Source organism: Camelus dromedarius, chromosome 26, assembly GCF_036321535.1.
Source record: "Camelus dromedarius isolate mCamDro1 chromosome 26, mCamDro1.pat, whole genome shotgun sequence".
Classification (NCBI taxonomy): domain Eukaryota; kingdom Metazoa; phylum Chordata; class Mammalia; order Artiodactyla; family Camelidae; genus Camelus; species Camelus dromedarius.
In genome coordinates, this window is record NC_087461.1 from 11,217,916 (window position 1) to 11,237,303 (window position 19,388).

The following is a 19,388-nucleotide window of genomic DNA, read 5'->3' on the forward strand; positions in this document are numbered from 1 at the left end:
CAAAACATACAGGAAACTTTGTTAAAGATCTCTGGTAGATAAGATTTAGAGTGGGACTTAGGAGGTTTTTGCAACTTCTTTAAACCCTGAAATTGACTAAGTGCCTCAGGCATTTCCAATGCACCCTCAGTGTTCTGTGGAGACACTCACAGTGCCATTTGAAATTCTGCTTTGGTACCCAGATAAATCTTGAAGGTAATACCTTTCAGGGTTTCTGATAAAATTCTAAAATGAAACAGCCTGATCTACACCCAACCAGGAGGTTGCTTCCAAGGAATTTCCATCCAGGGTAATAGCACAGAGAATATAAATTCTATTTCATTTCCTCCATTTCTTGTAGGGTTGATTGGTTGGTGGAAATGGCTGGCAGCCAGTTCTGGGAAAGATTCCAGACCTGACTCCGATTAACCCTCTCTGGTGAAACTCTGCTGGAAACCAACTCACCAGCAATTGCCATTAATCTACTTACTAATTAAGCCAATTCATTTCTAAAGGAGAAAAATTCCTTTCTTTAGCCAAACTGATGGGAGGAAATTTGAAAGAAGCGCCAAACTGTGTAACTGTAATTCAGCCAAGGACTGCTAAAACAAGGTGTTGATATATAGCAGCAGATTTAAAACAAGTTTCTAGGGCAACACTCCTTTGGAGACGGTGGCATATAGTGCATAGTAGATGGAGCTCGAATAATGCTCCACCACGCTATGCCACCCTCTGTCCTTGCCTTGAAAATAACGTCTCTCTTCAATTAAACCCAGTGCCTTTTTACGCGCAAATAAATTGCCTAGCTTTCTTTTGCACCAGAGTGTATCAGCTTTATGCGACAGCTACCACCAATATATTTCTTGAGATTTAATAAACAGCTTTAGAAATCTGTAATCCACAGCCTACAGACTGGGCCTGACTGGTAGTCAGGGGAACAGAAAGGCCTGAGTTGGCCGTGACGCATGGAAGAAAGCAAACCGGTCTTTTCAGGAAATGGGACCTGACGTTCTGGAAAGACTAGATACGTGAATCTTCACCTTCATATTTACCAGAAAGCAACACTCCAAAGAGTTTGCACATTTCCTAAAGAATTGTTTATGTACGGCGTTTAAGATACGGCTGGGAGCCCCGTGCCTGTGTGAGATGAGCGTGGACCTCCTTAAGAGAACATTTAAAATCCCCTTCCAGGTTTTACGGTTCACCTTGATGGGGTCAGTTGGTGAGGAGACAGAAAATCTGTTTGACTTCATGTTCTAGACCGCCTGGGTACCTTAGAGAGGGAGTGACACAGGGTTAGTGCCTCAAACTTTTACATTTTAATTGAAGATCGTTCCTTCCCACCCCGAGGAGCTGGGGCACACCGCTGAGCCCAGGAAGTGCCTGGGTGGATTTGGCGGTTGCTCCGGGTCTGTGCGCCCAGCTCACCAAGCACCAGCGAGCGGTTTCCTTAAGGGCTTGGAAAGATGTGCAGAGAGGGCGCACTCAGTGTCCTCTTCAAGTGTGGCATGCTGGTTAGTAGACATCTGGAGAGACAGGGCAGTTATTTTAGAAATGCCTTGGAGATGGTCTCCCTTGTCAGGGAGGCAGGCCTTAGGCCAGGATGGTGAGGGCCCTCCTTCCGGAGTCCTGCTCTGTGCAGCCCACGGTCCTGTCCTGTTACTCAGTAGCTTCCGTGTCATTCACTGGCATGTTCTGGGGCATCGATGGCTTCCCCAAAGACTCTTCTTCCGGGGTTCCTGACAGCATCACTGAATACATGGGAAGATGAAGAGAATTGAACTTGGTTTTACTTACTGTACATAAACCACTCCCCTCTCCTCACCCAGAGCTCTTTACCTCTTGTTTAGTGGGTCCTCCCAGGCCTGGCCCCAGCTGAGGGGCCTGTTCAGTATCCTGGAGCCAGGAGGGAGGTAAGACAGACCTTCAGCTCCTCCTTGGCCTTCAGAATAGTTCTGTGACAGTCAAGTTTTCCCCTGAGATAGTCTTCCTGATGTGCCAGACTGGAGAAATGGTCTTAGGGGCCTGTGACCAAGGCTAGTAAATGACCTTCCTCTGAAAGTTACCGCCCTAGAATTAGGAGTCATTGTAAGAGAATAAAACAAGGCAAGGGCTGTCTTGTGTTTGGGTCCAAGGATCTAACTAAGGTTTGCATTTCCATTTGCACTTTCAATCTTTCCTCCTTAGGAAATAGAAAACTTTGAATGAGAAGGAAAGAAAAGCAACTGGATGGGGGTCTGAAGTTGGGGAATGGGGAAGTTTTGGCCCTCCCCACCCCCAACCCCACCCTAGGCTGGGCTCTCTGCTCTGTAGGGAGGGACATTTACCTGGTGTGTAAATTGTGAGGAAAGCGTTGGGGGTCTGAGACAGGAAAGCCACAACATGGGATGTGATGTTCCAGCTTTGAAGAGGGAACAAAGGCCCGGAGCTAATCCCAGTGAAAGCCAGGAGCGTGGAGAAGGCAACAAAGAGTGGCAGCCTGCGGTCACCGGTAGGTGTCAATGTGGACACTTACAGCCGGGGCAGTGGGAGAGGGGAACACAGAGCCAGGCTGTCACTCGAAGGCTTAACATGAACAAAGATAAAAACGCGACAAGCTCAGCTTTCAATGGTGGGGAGGTTCAAAGTGGAGTGTTAGGGAGTGTATCTGGGTCAAGTCTTTTCTGAAGCGGGGCCGCTCCTTCTCCAGCCAAGTACCCACCAGGGAAATCCTGAGGCTTTTTTCCCAACGTAACTTTTCTTACTAAAAGAAGAATTCTTCAGAATAATTCCTGATTCCACCCACAGCCTAAGGGGAAAGAGATGGAGCTTCAAGACTTCTGGATCCCAGAGGCCCAGGTGGCTGCATTAAGCCTTTATGAACTTGAACAGCCTTCCTTAGCTTTTGGGACAAAGGTCATGTACTCTTGCATGCATTTAATGAAAAGAAATAACATTTCCTTTTATGAAACTGTGCATACATGCAGATGAATCTACTTTAGAAAAAGTATTCATCCAACAGAGAAGGTTCAGTAGCAAACCACTGAAGGAATGAATAGTGGAGGCCTGGTAGAATTAAGTATGCCTGTGGTTTCTGATTCCCTATTAGATGTCAGCAGACAAGGCATTTGCCAGCAAATGAGTCCTTTCTATAATCTGGGAAAGATAATTGGGACTCCTCTGCTAATGCAACTGATTAGCAAAGACCATCTTAGAGAATGAATAAGTGGAAATGACAACAAATTATGTTTATCCTGAGAATACAGACACATTGTGGCCCTTAAATTCTGCTGTTAGAACCAAAATACAAGTCTAAAAAATGACCATATAATAAAATTCTCATTTTCTTTAGTTGAAGTAAGTCTCCTAAATGATAATAATAAAAAAGGATGTAAATATCCTTAAAAGACTAATGACATTTCACAGGTAATGCAATTTAGAAAGAAACACTTCCATGTTTTCTTTTCCAACAATGTGCATTTTTGTAAACTGCTATAAATTGCAATTCAAAAGCACTGATCTCGCCATCCCCAATCATTTTTTATACTGATCAAATGAATGCAGATACTCCCATTTGGGAGGGGCGACATGACATTTCACTTGGCAGTTCTAAACAGGTCACAGACCTTTCACAGACCCTAAGGCAGTGGGAGGGAGCTCTTTACTAAACCGTGTAACCAAATCAAACCAATGGTTACCCCTTTTCAAAACCATTGGAATGGTTTGCACAATGCTATTCACATAGCAGCACAGAAACTGAAAGGATGGTCATCCAATGGAAATTTCTTTCCTTTTGTTTACACTTGCAGAGCACAAAAAGTAATACTTGGAGGAAAACAATGACATTTGCGATGATAAAAATCATAAACAATGAACATGCATTTTGGTTGGCCTGACCCGACATAGCTGTGGCCATCCATTGGTATGTATAATATGCACACGTATGTATATACGTGCATGTATATTTATTGGAGATGTTGCTTTGTTTGAAACTTTAGGCACAAAGACACAACATGGCTGCCCTCAAGATGACCTATTGCTTTCAAGTTGCTTGAACACATCAGAATTTCCATTGTTAGGGTTGATTAATTGAAACTGATAAGTTACCATGAATAAAGATTGTTTTTCTGTTTAATGTGGTGGGCCTGATTTGGTAAATGCCTCATTCATGTAGCTTTGCAGTGCAGCATATGGGCAAGACTCGTTCAGCATCACAAACATATACAATTTATTATGCTTGTATGGGCACAACCAAAAGGCTTTTCTGTGTTAATGACAAAGTTTCAATGAAAAATCCCATTTAAAGAGTCACTAGGAACATGAGGTATGATTTTGTAATTTATTCTTAGAGTTTCCATCTCTGAGTTCTTGTGAGTAGTTTAAAAGATATTAATTTAAATATAGAAAAAAACGCATACCAATCCAAATGTGATACCCTAGCATCAGTCATTGAGAATATAGCAGAATTTATCATAAATGTTACAGATGTAGGAAGAGAAAGTGCCTTTTCATCTGATGTCACCTTGTGTGTTCTGTTACTGATAAAGTTATCATGTTTCATTGAGATGCCATCAGTGAGAGCTCACAGCACCCAGTTTACAAGAAAATACAAAGGATGTTGGTGAATAACATGTTAACTCCCTGATGACTTTTTTACCCCTTAATAAATGAAATCAGAAGACAATATTTAAAAATAATTTAGGGACTACTGCATGAAAATACAGTAGATTCACTAATTTTTTCACAACTTTATTACTGTTAACTTCCTTTACTTTAAAGCTGATGTCACTTTTTAAAACACTAACTACATTAAAAACTGTCATGAATATTTACCGATAAAGGTAAGTTTTGAAACTTTTTCTGATGATGTCGCACAGAAACGTTTCTCCTCTTTTTCATCAGGGCTGCTCATGTGATCACCAGAAGAACAATAACAACAAAAATATATGAGACACTTGCTAATGAACTAAAGCAATGACTGTATCAAACCATCAAAAGGATCGTTACCATATTCAGCCTTTAATGTCTTATCAAATAAATTCTCTGGTCATTCACATCCATGAAACAGTTCAAGTTCACCCAACATTTCTCAATTAAATTAGATGCATAATCTCAGTTCAGCTCTTCTGGAGAGTAATAAACCACATTGGTCACAGCTGACCACAGCTCGCATGCAATTCATAAAGGCCTGGGTGTCCACTGGATGGCTGATCAGTGCACCGTCACTTGTAAAATTCCCTCCTGCATTTTGGAGTGATAATCTGTATCTAATTTTTAAAGAAAAATTTACTCTCCTTTCACTCTTCTGAGGCCAACTTCTTTTCGGGACCTGAATAGAGATCATTGGTGTAACAGTACCAAGTAGCTTTGGTATGTGTGTAACAAAAACCCACCTCTTTGTAGAACATAACAAATTATGCGATGTTCACAGATGCGCTTCACATTGTGCCTTTTGTGAGAAAATCAAGGCCCAGCCCCCGTCTTTATGAAAGCCTGGCTCCCAGTGCAATCTGCCCTCGTCCTAGGGAAAATCATTAGACCTAATATGGAAGCTTCAGATAGTTATTTAAAAGGGGATTTTTCATTCGGACTTTCAGTCTTTGTGATTTGTGTAAGTTATGAATTTGAAGTTACAAGCAAATTTGTTCCTATAAACAAGCAAGGAGGATTGAAACTTCAGTTGCTCCCCTAGCTCACATTTGATGTTTGGATATTTATCAGAAATGTTGTTTTCACACAATGTCATGCTTGAATTTATAGGCAGCCAAAGAAATACAGTAATTTTTCCATTACAATTTTTTAAATGTACACACCCCAAATACTTTATAGCTATTTTTCTATAGTTAGGCTTTTTGTGATCTTTACGGGGGAAGAGGCTACTAACAGACAACCCTGATTGTAAGGAGGTAGCAATTTCTGCAGAAATGGTGACGACCACAGAGAGGCCATCTCAGGTTCGCCCTGCCTCATGGGCCCTCCATAAATCCTGGTAGGACTCACTGAATGTGCTAGTCTCTGAGTGTCAGACTTAGAATAGAAATTCCAAGTCCTGAGAAGACCCTCTGCATCCTCAGCTCCTAAAATTTTGCTCATAAAGTCTCTGTGGAATGAATGAATGAACGAGCAGACAGAATGTGAAACCTAGGAGGTTGAGTAGTGTGGTCGCCTTTCCAGTTGCCTCCCACACTGACTGGTCTTAGTCACAAGACTTGCTTTGACTCACGAGACAGGAGAAGACGTGGTGCCAGCTGAATTCCACAGTCCTGGTGCAGTGGGTGGAGCTCACTCTTCTTTTCGCTGCTCTTAAGAACCCTGACACAACCATGAAAGCAAGATTGGGTTTGCCTGATCAGTGATGAGAAATATAAGGTATGGTTGCCCCTGTCACCCCAGCAGCCAGCCAGCCTAAGGCCATCAATGGCCAGCTAACCACAGAATATGAGCGAGTCCCAGTAAGAGAAGGCAGAGGACCTACCGCCTAGGCGCAGGCATGCATCAAGGCCCAGGAGCATGCAATAGCCTGGAGTCGTGGGGAACAGGAAGTCATCTGCTCTGACTGGATTAGAGAGCTCCTGGCGGGAAGAGGTAGGGATTATGCGTGGCCTTATATGCTCAGCTGAAGAATTTACTGGCATCCTGAAAGCCACAGGCATCTATGGAAGGATTAAGCAGAGGAATAACAAAGTGTGTCAGAGTGAATCAAAGAATGAAATCCTTAGGGACTCCAACACATAAGACTCAGAGCAGGAGCAGGATTGCGGAACCAGGAGAGACTGGGGAGGATGCTCTGAGAACTGGGGGGAGGAGGATAGAACAGGCTGGTATCTTGGGGTCAAGAGGAGAGCATCTCAAGAGATGAGGGAGGCTTATTAGCAACAAAATGCAAGGGGTGTGGCCAAGTGAGAGGAGACATACTGGGGACACTGGAAAGCCTATTCCACACCTGGAGGATTCTGGTCACCTAGGGAGGAGCCAAATCAGGGAGCTGTGGAGCCAGAAGCCACGGGGAGTAACCTGGGGCTGGAGAAGGAGAGAGAGCAGGTCCCGATTTCCCTCTGGGGGTGCTGACATTAAAGGTGAGGAGGAGCAGAGGGTGCTCACTTGAACAGGAAGGGGAGGGGTGAATAAGAAAAGGAGGCATCGACACATTTATAGGAAGAGAGCACTGGACACGGTGGGACTCTTAAGTCTGAAGACGAATGGGGAGGTTGTCAGGTTATAATCCAAGTTCATACAATCACAAGTCTGAGTGGAGCGAACTTCAGACTCAGTTTTACTAAACATTTATTGATTACTTACTGACTGCCAGGAAAGTGGCAGGCACATTTATATGCACTAGCCGTATCACATTTGATTCCTTAACACTACAGTGTATTTTGAGGTGGGAGGAAGTAGCTTGCCTATGAGTCAAGGATAAACGTCTCCATTACGTGGGAAGTCAACGGCAGAACTCCTAATCCTAAAATGTGATGCCAACTAGAAATACAAGGTCCCTGAACGCAGCTGGGATGGTGGCTGTCCAGCTACTGAATGTGGATGTCACACAGAAGTTATTAAGTTGCCCTCCTGTCTTTAGCTTCCTAGGGCTGCTATAACAAAGTAACATAAGCCAGACAGCTTAAAACAATACATATGTATTCTCTCCGAGTTCTGGAGGCTGGAAATCTGAAATTGAGGTGTTGGCAGGACCATGCTCACTCTCAGACTCTGGGCAGAATCTCTCCTTGCCTCTTCCTAACTTCTGGCAGTGGCTGGACATCCTTTGCGGGGGTGGCTCCCTGGCCTCTCTCCAATCTCTGTCTCTGTCATTACATAGGATTCTCTCTGTGCATCTCTGGGTCCCAACTTCTCTCTTCCTATAAGGACACTGGTCATGTTGGATTAGGGCCCACCGTAAGGACCTCATCTTAACTTGATTACATCTGCAAAGACCCTGTTTTACAAATAAGGTCACATTCACTGGAACCGGGGTTGGGGTTTCAACAAATCTTTTGAGAGAGAGAGGACATAATTCAACCCAAAACACATCCTTTCTCATTGAAGGTAATTTATTCCCTATTTCACAGACAGAACACAAGGGGAAAGGACTCTTACTAAGATGCACCAGAGACTTTTAAGATGTTCTTTTAAAAATGGTAAATATTGGTAGATGTTTGATGCATGCTTTTGATGCACAGGATAACAATAAATGTGGCCATTGTTTACAAAGGGGAAGTGTTCTTAGAATAGATTGAATACTTAAGGTAAGGCTGAAATCAAATGAAGGGTCTTTGGCCTGGAAACATGAAGAAACCTGGTTTGAACATACAGGAATTTTTTGGTGGGGGGAGGAGGAAGTACACTGTAACAAGTTCATGATTAGTACAATGTATGGATGTGATAAATACAACTGAAAAAGGAAAAAACCCGAAGACATACTGGGCAAAACAAGAAAAACATTTCTCAGGTAAAGAAGTGTAAAGCAGTGAGCAAGACTCTTGGACCCAATTGTGTCTCCTCCAAAGACACCACAGAGTCCTAACGTCCAGTCCCTGTGAATGTGACCTTATTTGGAAGTAGGTACTTCATTGCAGATGATGGAGATAAGATGAAGTCATTAGGGTGCACACTAATCCAGTATGTCACTGTCCTCATAAAAAGGGGAAAGTACACACACACAGAGGGAAGCCAATGTGAAGACATGGGAGAAGACTGCCATGTACAAGCAAAGGAACACCTGAGGTTCTGGAAGCTGAGAGAGCAGCATGGAACATGCTCCTCCACCCCCACCCCCCACAACCCTCAGAAGGAACCAACTCTGCTGATGCCTTGATTTCAAACTTCCAGCCTTCAGAGCTGGGAGACCATGAATTTCTGTGGTTTAGCCAATCAGGTGGCTTTCTTTTGTTACAGCAGCGCTAGGAAACACATACACAGGCTGAAACCACAGGCCTGTCTAATTCCAGCTGCAGAAGTTCATTCTGACAGCCAGGAAGAAAGCCCCCTTTTTGTCACAGAGGCTAAATGTGCTCCATGTTGGGTGAAAGAACAAATCACTCCTTGAAGACAGAAGTATGAATGAAAGGAAACTGGGAGAAAAAAATAGTTTCTAACCTGGGGCTCAGGCTTTTGAGAAAGCTATGGGTTTAGGGAGGCTTGGAGGCAAAACTTACTTCACTCAGAGGAACTGAGCCAAGCCACTGGATAGCTTCAAGACCCTAATGTCACAGCAGAAGGGACACCCCAAACTTAAAAGAACTGTGTAGACTGAGAGTGAGGAGCAGAAGTGTGTGCAGTCACAGACCTGTATTTAGGAAATCCTGCATTCAGGTTGGAGGCCTGGGGGTGGGGAGGAGAGCGAGAGTAAGAGCGAATGCATATGAATGACTGAATGATGGAGAGAAACTTGAGCCTGTAAACCAAAGTTCTAAAATAAATAAAAGAACAGAAAGATAAGGTATCAGAACACAAATTCACTTAAGTTGGTGAAACAGTCTGACAAAGATTTAAAAAACATGTATGTTTAGTATGCTCAAAGAAATAGCAGATAGTGCCCACTAAAAAAAATAAATTATGATAGAAAACAGGCCAGAATAAAATAAGAACTGGTGGCTATGAAAATGAATCCATTTAAAGTCTTGGGAAATTTTTTTTTTTTGAAGTCACTAAAATGAAAATACAACATAGGCTAAATTGGGCATAGCTGAAGAGAGGATTAGAAAATTGGAAAAGGTAAGATTGAGGAATCCAGACATATGCACAACAGAGAAATACACATAAAAATCAGAAAATTTAGGTTAGAGGCATGAGAAGAGATTGTGAGGTGCTTCAGAAGAAAATAATGTAGAGAATGTTACACAAGCAATATCTGAAAAGATAGTAGCTGAGAAATTTCTAGAAGTAAAGAAAGATATGAGTCATCAAATCCAAATTATACTCTGAATATTTATAAAGATAAAATATATTTTATACAATGAGTACATTGTAGTAAAACTACAGCCCATCAGGAATAAAAACTACATTGTAAAATGACTATAACAATAAAAAATGTTAAAAAAAAAAAAAAAAAACTAAACCTTAAATGCTACCATAAAGAAAACACAAAATGACCATTAACAGTTAACAAATTGACAACAGACGTCAATAACCCTAAGAAGAGGCTCAAAGGCAATGGTATAATAACAAAATGTGGAGGAAAAAATAACTGCCAACCTAGAATATCGTATCTTGCTAAACTGTCCTCAAGAGTGAGATAAAATTAAGACAAACAGAATTTACTATCAATAGGTCCTCACTAAACAAATTTTTGAAGTAATGTTACTTTTTACATATACTAAAATATAAGATATACAAATATACTAAAACATAAGACATATACATAAACATACACACCAAAATAAAAGAAATAGAGCTTGTGGCTTTCAGACCCACCAGAGGAGAAACAATATAACAATATCAATCCCCAAGAAAGCATGAAAACAGACATTAGGAAGTAAAGCAAAATATTAGGAAGTAAAAAGTGAGATAGTAGAAATAGGTCTAAATTTATCAATAATTATAATTGTTGTAAATAGAATTCACTCATTAAAAAGTAGATATTATCAAAAACTAAAAAGTAAAATATCTAATTTTAAGTTGGTTAAAAGAGAAAAATCAAATATAAAGAATTATAAAATGACTAAAAATAAAAGGATGGGAAAAGAAATTTAATGCAAATGCTAATAAAAAGGAAGCTATTACAGTGTTATTTATATCAGATACAATAGAATTTGAGGCATCAAGGAATTACAAGAGATACAGAGGAATATTGTATACAATGAATCACCAAGGAAAAAAATATAATAAATTAGGATGCATTTTATGCAGACTTGAAAGATGTTAAACAGAAATCAACAGTTATTAAGAGAAACCAATAAATTCTCAATTACAGTGAGATATTTTTACATTTTTTCTCAGAAAAATAAGAGATTAAGCATAAAATAATTAGAATAGAAAACATTTGAACTAACAAATTAACAGGATGACCGAATAGGTACAGAATTCTGCACTCAAAAAATAGAAAAGAAAAATTACTTTCAAGTTTGTTTGGAAAGCTTACAAAGTACTCTCAAAGGAAATCTGTACAAATTTCCAAGGATCAATGTCTTACACTCCAGATCCTCTGACTTAAATACAATTAAATTAGAAGTCATTATTTAAAGTAAAGCAATCACAACAAAGTATGTTTAAAATCTCCCATTAACATGTGAGGTAATCATGATGGCAATAAAATATTTAGAACTAAGCAAAAATTGAAGTATTATATGTCAAGATTTATAGAATAGAGCTAAAATAGTTTTTAGAGTCATAAATGCATTTTTTAAAAAATAAATGAGTAAGGTGTAGGAAAAACACACAGAAAATATCTTTCAAAAATAGAAGACAATAATAGAGAAAAATAAATCAGAAAACCCAAAAATAGCAGAGTGAGTCAAAAAACCCAAAAATTTGTAGTACTTTATTAAAGACTAAAATTTGTATAATACCTCTAGCAGGATTAAGAATAAACAAATGGTGAATATATTAAACAATGTTAGGGACAGAAAAGGGGACACAATTATGGAGATTATGGAATTCATAGGAGAATATAATTAACAAGTTTATCTCAACATATTTGAAAACCTAGATAAAATGGATTAATGACCTAGAAGAAATGTTGCTGAAACTGACTTATAACCATTAAAGAAACTAAATTGGTATTCAGAAATCTCTCCCGCCTTCATAAAAGACACATGGTCTGTTGGCCAGATAGTAAAAAACAAAAACAAAAACAAAAACAAAAACTATCAAAGAACAGATAATGCTATTTTATACAAACTTTAGCAGTCTCAAATAAGGGGTGGAGCTAACCAATTCTATGAGTCAAGTATAATTTTTATATCCAAACTAGATAAGGGTAGTTCAGGAGAAAAATTATATAGACCAAACTCAGAAGAAAAATCTTAACTTTAATTTTCTACTATTTTATTTATCTATGAACACAAATTAGGAAATGCACATATGATTCAATATAAGACATTTTTAATGTATTTCAACACTAACAGATTAAAGGAGAAATATCACAATTATTAGCTCAATAGGTAGAAATAAAAGTTGGCCATCAATTTGTTATAAAAACTCTTAGCACTTGCAATAGAAGACAGTATTATTGACTTGAGAAAGAAGAGCTATGACAAACCTAAATGGACATTATACTTAATGGTGACACTTTAGAAACTGTCCTATTAAGAGAGAAACAAGACAAGGGGGACACTGACTGTTCTATTCAGTAGCATACTGACAATCCTAGCCAGTGCAATAAGAAAACGAAAAAAAAAGCGGTGCACAAAGATTGGGTGAGACAGTCTTTTAAGTTCTAGATGATGTGATTGTCTAATAAAAATGAGAAGAGACTTTTCAGACAAACTTTTAGACTCAACAGAGTTCAGCAAGTTTATTGGAACAAACATCAAAATATACAATCAAATACTCAACAGTAATAAACACTTAGAATATGTCATAGAAAAACAAAGATTTCATTTGTAATAGTAACAAAAACTGTAAGATAGTTACATTTATTAGTTACTTAGGAACAAATCTAATAAAAGAAGTGTAAGACCTTTATGATGATATTACAAAACATCATTATAAAGAAGATACATAGGAATCTCCAGATCAATGCAAAGTTATATTCAGAGCTGGGAGGACTCACTGGTACAAAAATATTTGTTCTTTCCAGATTGATCCTTAAATCAAAATGTCAACAGTTTTTTCATGGATCTTGAAATGATAAACCTCAAATTCATACAAAAAGCAAAAGACCCAAGAAAGGCTAAGACGATTTTGAAGAATAAGATGGAGGCACTTACTGTGCCAGATACCAAAGTTTTATTTTAAAGCCAAAGTTATTAAGACCCTGGCATTAGAGCAGTAAGACAAATAGGTCAACTGCAGAGAATGGAGAGCCTAGAAAAGGTCTAAGCTTGTGTGGAAACACAACATGTGTCAGAGGTAGCATTACAAACCAGGAGCGGGGGAGATATACGGTGGTGGGGCAATCAGCTATTCTATTGGAACAAAAAAGTTACACTCCAAAATCATACCAAATAATAAATAAATTCCAAAAGACAATGTAGAACTACCTTTATTAACTCAGAGTAGGACAATTTATCTAAAAAACATAATAAAAGAACAATGCATAAATTAAAAGATTGAAAACATAATTATCTGAAAAAAACTTTGAACCCACAAAAGACATCAAAAGCAAAGTTAAAATACACACCAGAAATAATGTGAAGATATTTGTGAAATATAAAACTGACAAAAGGTAAACATTCAGAATTTATAGAAACTCCTACAAATCAATAAGAAACATATGAATAACCACATCATATAAAAGTGCTCAACTGCTAATAACAAGCAATTCATAGAAGAGGAAACCAAAATAAATAGTCAAATAACAATCATTCTCACTAGTTACTGGGGAATTTCAAATTAAAAAAATGAGGGGGTATAGCTCAGGGGTAGAGCATTTGACTGCAAATTTTAAAATGAGATATAATTTCACATCTATCAGGTTGGCAAAAATTAAAAACTATGGCAACCTCAAGTGTTAGTAAGAATATGGAACAATACAAACTCATAAACTACTGGTATGAGTCTAAATCATTGTAACCATTTAATAGCACAATTTGACAGTATCTGGTAAAGTTAAAGATGGCTATATATTCTTCAACTCAGCAATTGCATTTACTCTAGTGAAACTCTTCAATGTAAGACTATGAGGCATGTACAGGGATGTTTATATAGCAGCTGTGCTTTTGACTGCAAGAAATTGAGAACCTGAATTCACAACAGGAGCGAGAATATACTATAGCATATCATACAGTGAATATACTTATACAACATGTAAAATAAGTGAACTCAAGCTGCACGCAGCAAGACACTATAATTAAATTTCCAAAACATAACATTTATGGGGCAAGAAAGAATACATACATTCCACGCTCATGTATACAATGCTTGAAAACATGCCAAATGATGTTACACATATGTCACGCGTGTGTAGAAATACTATGAATTATGCAAGATTGACCAGTGCTAAAATCAGGGCAGTGGTTACCTCTGGGGAGGGAGGGAGGGAAATGGTTTTCGGGGGCTTCAAATCTTCTTCCTATTTTCTTTCTTTAATGAATCAATCGTGGCAAAATCTAACAAGAGTCAGGGGGTGTTCAACATGTAATTCTGTGTTTTCTGAATATTTGAAATATTTCATGATAAACATACAAAAAGTTTCTACAGTAAATATGTCTATGAGGACATTAAGCCTTTCCTCAGTTCATTCTTACGGATATGAAAACACAGATAATAAGATTATTTTATAATTTTTCGTCACTCTAGCTTACATTTGTGTAGCATGTAACAGTACCCAACACACTTCTCCCTACAGCCTACTTTTTCCCATATGATTGTTTCATGCAAGAAGAGGAACGTACATTAAAGAATCGGGACCAGCCAGGAATGTGATAGGCTGATGACTGGAGCTCAGGGACACTGACCCAAAAATCCCCACTTTTCTGATCTCAATTTATTCCCTCGAATTCCAAAACTGGGGTTCCTCCCGTTGAAAGGAGTATTCACATAGAAAGCAAACTGTGGTTATAGCAGGGGTGGGGGCGGTTTGGGGAGGGCTAGATTAGGAGCTTGGGATTAACACATACACATTACCATACATAAAACAGACAGACAACAAAGACCTATTGTATAGCATAGGGAGCCATATTCAGTATCTTGTAACAAGCTGTGCTGGAAAAAAATATATGTATGTGTATGTATAACTGAATTGCTTTGCTGTACACCTGAAACTAACACTGTAAATTGACTACACTTCAATAATAAATAGGAATTTAAAAAAAAAAAAAGAAGAAAGGAATCTTCATAGGGTATTTTTCACATACAAAGACATCATTCCCAGCTCAGTTAAGGGTACACTTGCTATGCCCATGAATTAGCATAAATCCATACACAGTATCTTCTAACATTTTGCCATTTCTCTAACAGAACCATTCCTAAATTTAAAAATTAATACCCACTTGTCTGGACACTAATTAAAATCTTTCTCAGTATTTTGTTACCATCATAAAGGCTGATATGGTTTATAATGACTGTTAAGTAACCGGGCAGCAATGAGCAGCTGAGGTTTGGGATGAAATCAGTGGCCACAGGATCCAGAGAGGCTGCTGGGATCCAATTCGTGGTCCAGTGACTGAGTAAGAACACACACCAGAAAGCATCCTTGCATCATGCTTCGGATACCTCTAAGTACCAGTTTGGGGCATCATTAGGAAGACGCTTAGTGGCATTTATTGAATGAAACACTGTCTACATATACTTAAAAGCATCACCTGACTGAATGACAAGACAGCCCATCAAATTAGTAAAGTACATATTGAATATGTATTCGTTGTGACCTTTCTATTAAGTTGTTACGATCTTACAAATTCAAAGGCCCGCCTACTTATTTCAACTATTAACACTATCTTCAAAATATGAATTATCCTTCATTTTCATTTCTCACATTTTTCAAACCCTTATCTGACCTACAGATGAGGCTTCAGTTAAATAGAGAGCTGTGGATTTTTGGGATTAATTCTCAAATCCAACTGTCATCTTGAGTCTTCTCTATGCCACTGAGAATTCAGTGTACTTGGAAAGGTATGTTAAGAGACACAATGCTGATCATCCAGGATTTAATGTGTTATTTCATATCCTAAACCCCATGCCTTGAATAGAAAATGTCTCTGGAATATATGCATAAAAAGCCAGAAAAACTCCTAAAGAAAGGTAGCTGAGAGTCAGCCCAAGTCTCAAAGACAAGGATGACATATATAACTTAGAAATACAACGTTTGGATTATAGGAAATTGGTGACAATAAGGGACATAGAAAAACTGGTGACAGTGACATCTTAAACATTAACAGATCCTTTAATACATTATATTTAGTAAATCAGATTAGTCCTGTTTTAACATTTTTAATAGCCCTCAGTCACATGCTAAGTGATGTTATTTATTGTTTGTGTATATATGTGGTGCGTAGAGGAACATTACAAAGTATGTATTTGAATATGAATACCTTACTAAATTATATTCATTATAGCTGAAGTGGAGAAACAATATGTAAAACAATGCTAACACTTATGCCTGAAATTCTTTTCTTTTTATCTTTTAAGCTCCAATTTCTTCTGTCATTTTTAAAATTATCTTTGTGTTTAAAACAAAAAAGGGCAACTGAACTCCACTCTATTAATACTTACTTTTATAAATTGGTGGGTAGATAATAAACTCAGTAAAGAAAACACTTTTCAGGTCCAAAGTTTCAAAGGGTGAAAAGAAAGTTTTAAAGATCCTATCCAATGTATGGCGATCGTTGTACTATTCTCTAAAAGCCTTTCAAATCACCTCTTCCATGTTTCTTCCCTAAAAGTCTCAGAATTAACAACACAATGTAATCTAGGTTTAAATTTGGGTTTCTCCTGCGTTTCAGATATTCATGTTTGCGCTTTCTCTTACCAACCAGCCACTTAAAGAGTCACTGTTACTTTGAGGTTTTATCTATGAGATTCGTGTCTTTGGGGCTCATTAGGAACATTTCCAAAGATTACAATGTCAACAGCACCTAATTACTGGACTGTGAGAAAGGTCTTCTTGAGTACATAAAATCTGCAGCAGTGCACGGTACACAATGAGCAGCTCAGATCCCAAATTTTATCACAGGTAAGCAGCAAACAAATTAATAATGTTACCTGGGATCTCTTGGGATAATTACTATCGTGTAAAAAACGGCTTTGGAATTCTGCAGATAGTACTGGACCTCATTTTTTCACTCCCCTATATTAACGAGGATTTATTTATCTCTTAGCCTTCTGTGCTACACAATTCATTCTGTTGTTCTTGCTAGAATTTTTTTGGAGTAAAGTTTGCTGCATAACAAAAAATCAATTTAAATTTGCTTAAGAAAGACATATCACCTCATGTAACATTGCTTTAAGTCATATTCCATGTTTAATTTTGCTCTTTTCAAAATACTTACTGTATATTTTGATGGATTTTATTCTTACTTATGCTTGGTTGACAGTTACTAAAGAATGTGAGAGACAGACTAGTTTGTTTAAAGCAGTAGCCTGCTGCTGAGGACATTACAGGTCTCGTGTAGTGGATCAACATGCAGGTTTGCCAGCCTTTATTTTGGGGACCCAGGGATTACCTTGTGCACAGCTCAGGAGGAGAGGTAGGGGTGCAGTTAGCTAGGCACGTCACTGATGTTAACTCACTGAATCCTCATAACTAAGCTAGGAGGTCACCTTCTCCATTTTACACAGCCAAGGGAGCTGAGATGAAGTCACCCAGTGAGTAAGTGGCTGGAATGAGATGGGAACCCAAGTCTGTCCACCTCCAAAGCTTTTCTGTTACATCACATGTTTTCCTACAGTGTGTGCGGTTGAAAATGGGACCGCACATTGTCATGCATGAGTCTTCGGACAAATCAACATAACTGGGTGGTGACAAGCCTGGGCTCTGGGGCAACACTGTCTGGGTCTGAGTTAAGCCTTACTTATAAATAAATAATCTGTTTATTTGCAGTCATAACCCTGGCAGCTTACTAAACCCTTCTGTATCCAACTGTCTCCTCTGCAGACTTGGGAAAGCAAGAGTGCCGACCTTATAAGGTTTTTGTGACAATTAGGGTTAAAACTAGAAAGACATTTAGAACAGTACCTACAACCCACGAAGTGTTAGTTATCCATAATTTTCAAAAGTCTTGTGGTATGAAAGTACAATGTGAGAACCTCAGTCTTTGACACAACCCTGAAGATCCTGTTAGTGGAGGGGAGAAGTAGTCAATAGGATATTTAAAATATTTATATTCTATTTACATAGTTTATAAAACAGAACTCAATGCAACACTGACTTTAAGGAGCTCAATTTGGCTTCTGTCCCCAGGTAGGTTACAGTAACCTCCCATGTTACAGAAAGTAATAACGGTTTGTAAGTCAGGTACATACTAACCATGTAGCTAATCACCTATTTGATGATGTATTTGTCAATTACTGTTTGAAAACACTAATAATGTATTAAACTATTTCCTAGGGGTCCGAAGGGGGTGTTCAATCTTCTGAAGTACCTGAGAAGTTTGGGGTGATTTGTTTTGTGAAGACAATTTGGCCCTTTAAGCTTCTAGTATGAATGCCACTCAGTTGCCATAACCATTGAACACTGCTATCTAATGAAAAAAATTCATTTACTCCCCAAATTACTAAATCTGTCATTCAATTTCCTTCTGGCACTCATTTATTGATTGTTCTTATCCATTAAAAATAGAAAATTAATTTTTAGTAAATTTTGATTTCATTGGAACCCACTTAACCAGAAATTTCTGTTAATGGGATGATTTCCCCACACTAACTTAAGAACAGGAGGTGTCAACGTTACATCAGAGATTTTGTAGAAAGACATTTCAGGGTTCTGTCCAGAGGCTTTCTGGGTGCAGTTGTCACATTCAGAATGACACGCCTAGTGGCGTCCTGCAAAATTGTGGATCATCAAATAGCATTTACTTTCAATTTTATTAGTAAGGCCAAAAAGGGGGCTTTCAGTAGACAGGGTGGAAATGACTCTACGCTTGGCATTCTCAGGGCAGAGGACACGACCGGGAGTGACAATGCTGTTTTGGCAGAGGCTGCCTCATGGCCCATGTGGTCATCAATGTTGGTTTGTATTCACTCCAAATGAACCTTTGAAAATGGTCTGCTTGGCTGAGAACAGTCAGTTTTGGATGTAAAATCCTCAACTCAATTTTTGGGGAAGGGACTGTTGCTGTGAATTAAACTCTCTAACTAAAACACCAGGTCAAACACAGGTTCCAAATTAAACAAGCTCCATTTTAATAATAAATCATTAGAGTCTCTCTTCTCCTAACACATAATGATGTTTTAGAAATGATGTTTAGAAATAAGTTACTGTACGGGTTGGAATTTCCAACAACTCAACAGATCTAATCCCCGATTTAAATGCTGATGTCTTTGAAAGGTTGCCACGGTCTTAGCAGGCAGCTGCGTGCTCTGGAGTCCAGTCTTGGGGGTCACTGTGATCTAAAATGCCAGCCCAGGAGGCAGCCAGCAATGTGACCACAGAGATTCCTCTGTACCCAGGGCAGACGCATGTGAGAAAGATACTGCCTATACATGTCAGCAGTACAGAAAAAGGCTCTCCAATGCACAGAGACCCAGAAGAGACGTTCCTTTCTGCCAAAGCTCAATCTAGTTCTCAAAAAGTAGATGATTTTAAGCTCTTATCACACACTTCCTCTGTGCATAGAGATTCATTATGAAAGTCTACTTTTAAACATTCCAGGAGATGAAAAACAGAAATGACT

General features: G+C 38.6%; 1 protein-coding gene across 6 annotated transcripts in view; it reads right to left on the minus strand.

The window, feature by feature from the left end:
* Positions 1–923: 923 nt before the first annotated feature.
* The window catches only part of C26H10orf67 (chromosome 26 C10orf67 homolog), a 105,378-nt gene continuing 86,913 nt past the window's right edge, over positions 924–19,388 (minus strand). The window contains exon 17 of one of the 6 annotated variants that reach the window (XM_031444692.2): positions 924–1,730. In XM_031444692.2, the coding sequence (XP_031300552.2) occupies positions 1,639–1,730 (92 nt within the window). In that variant the 3' untranslated portion in view covers positions 924–1,638. The other 5 variants (XM_031444696.2, XM_031444698.2, XM_031444699.2 and 2 more) reach the window with 5 other exon arrangements.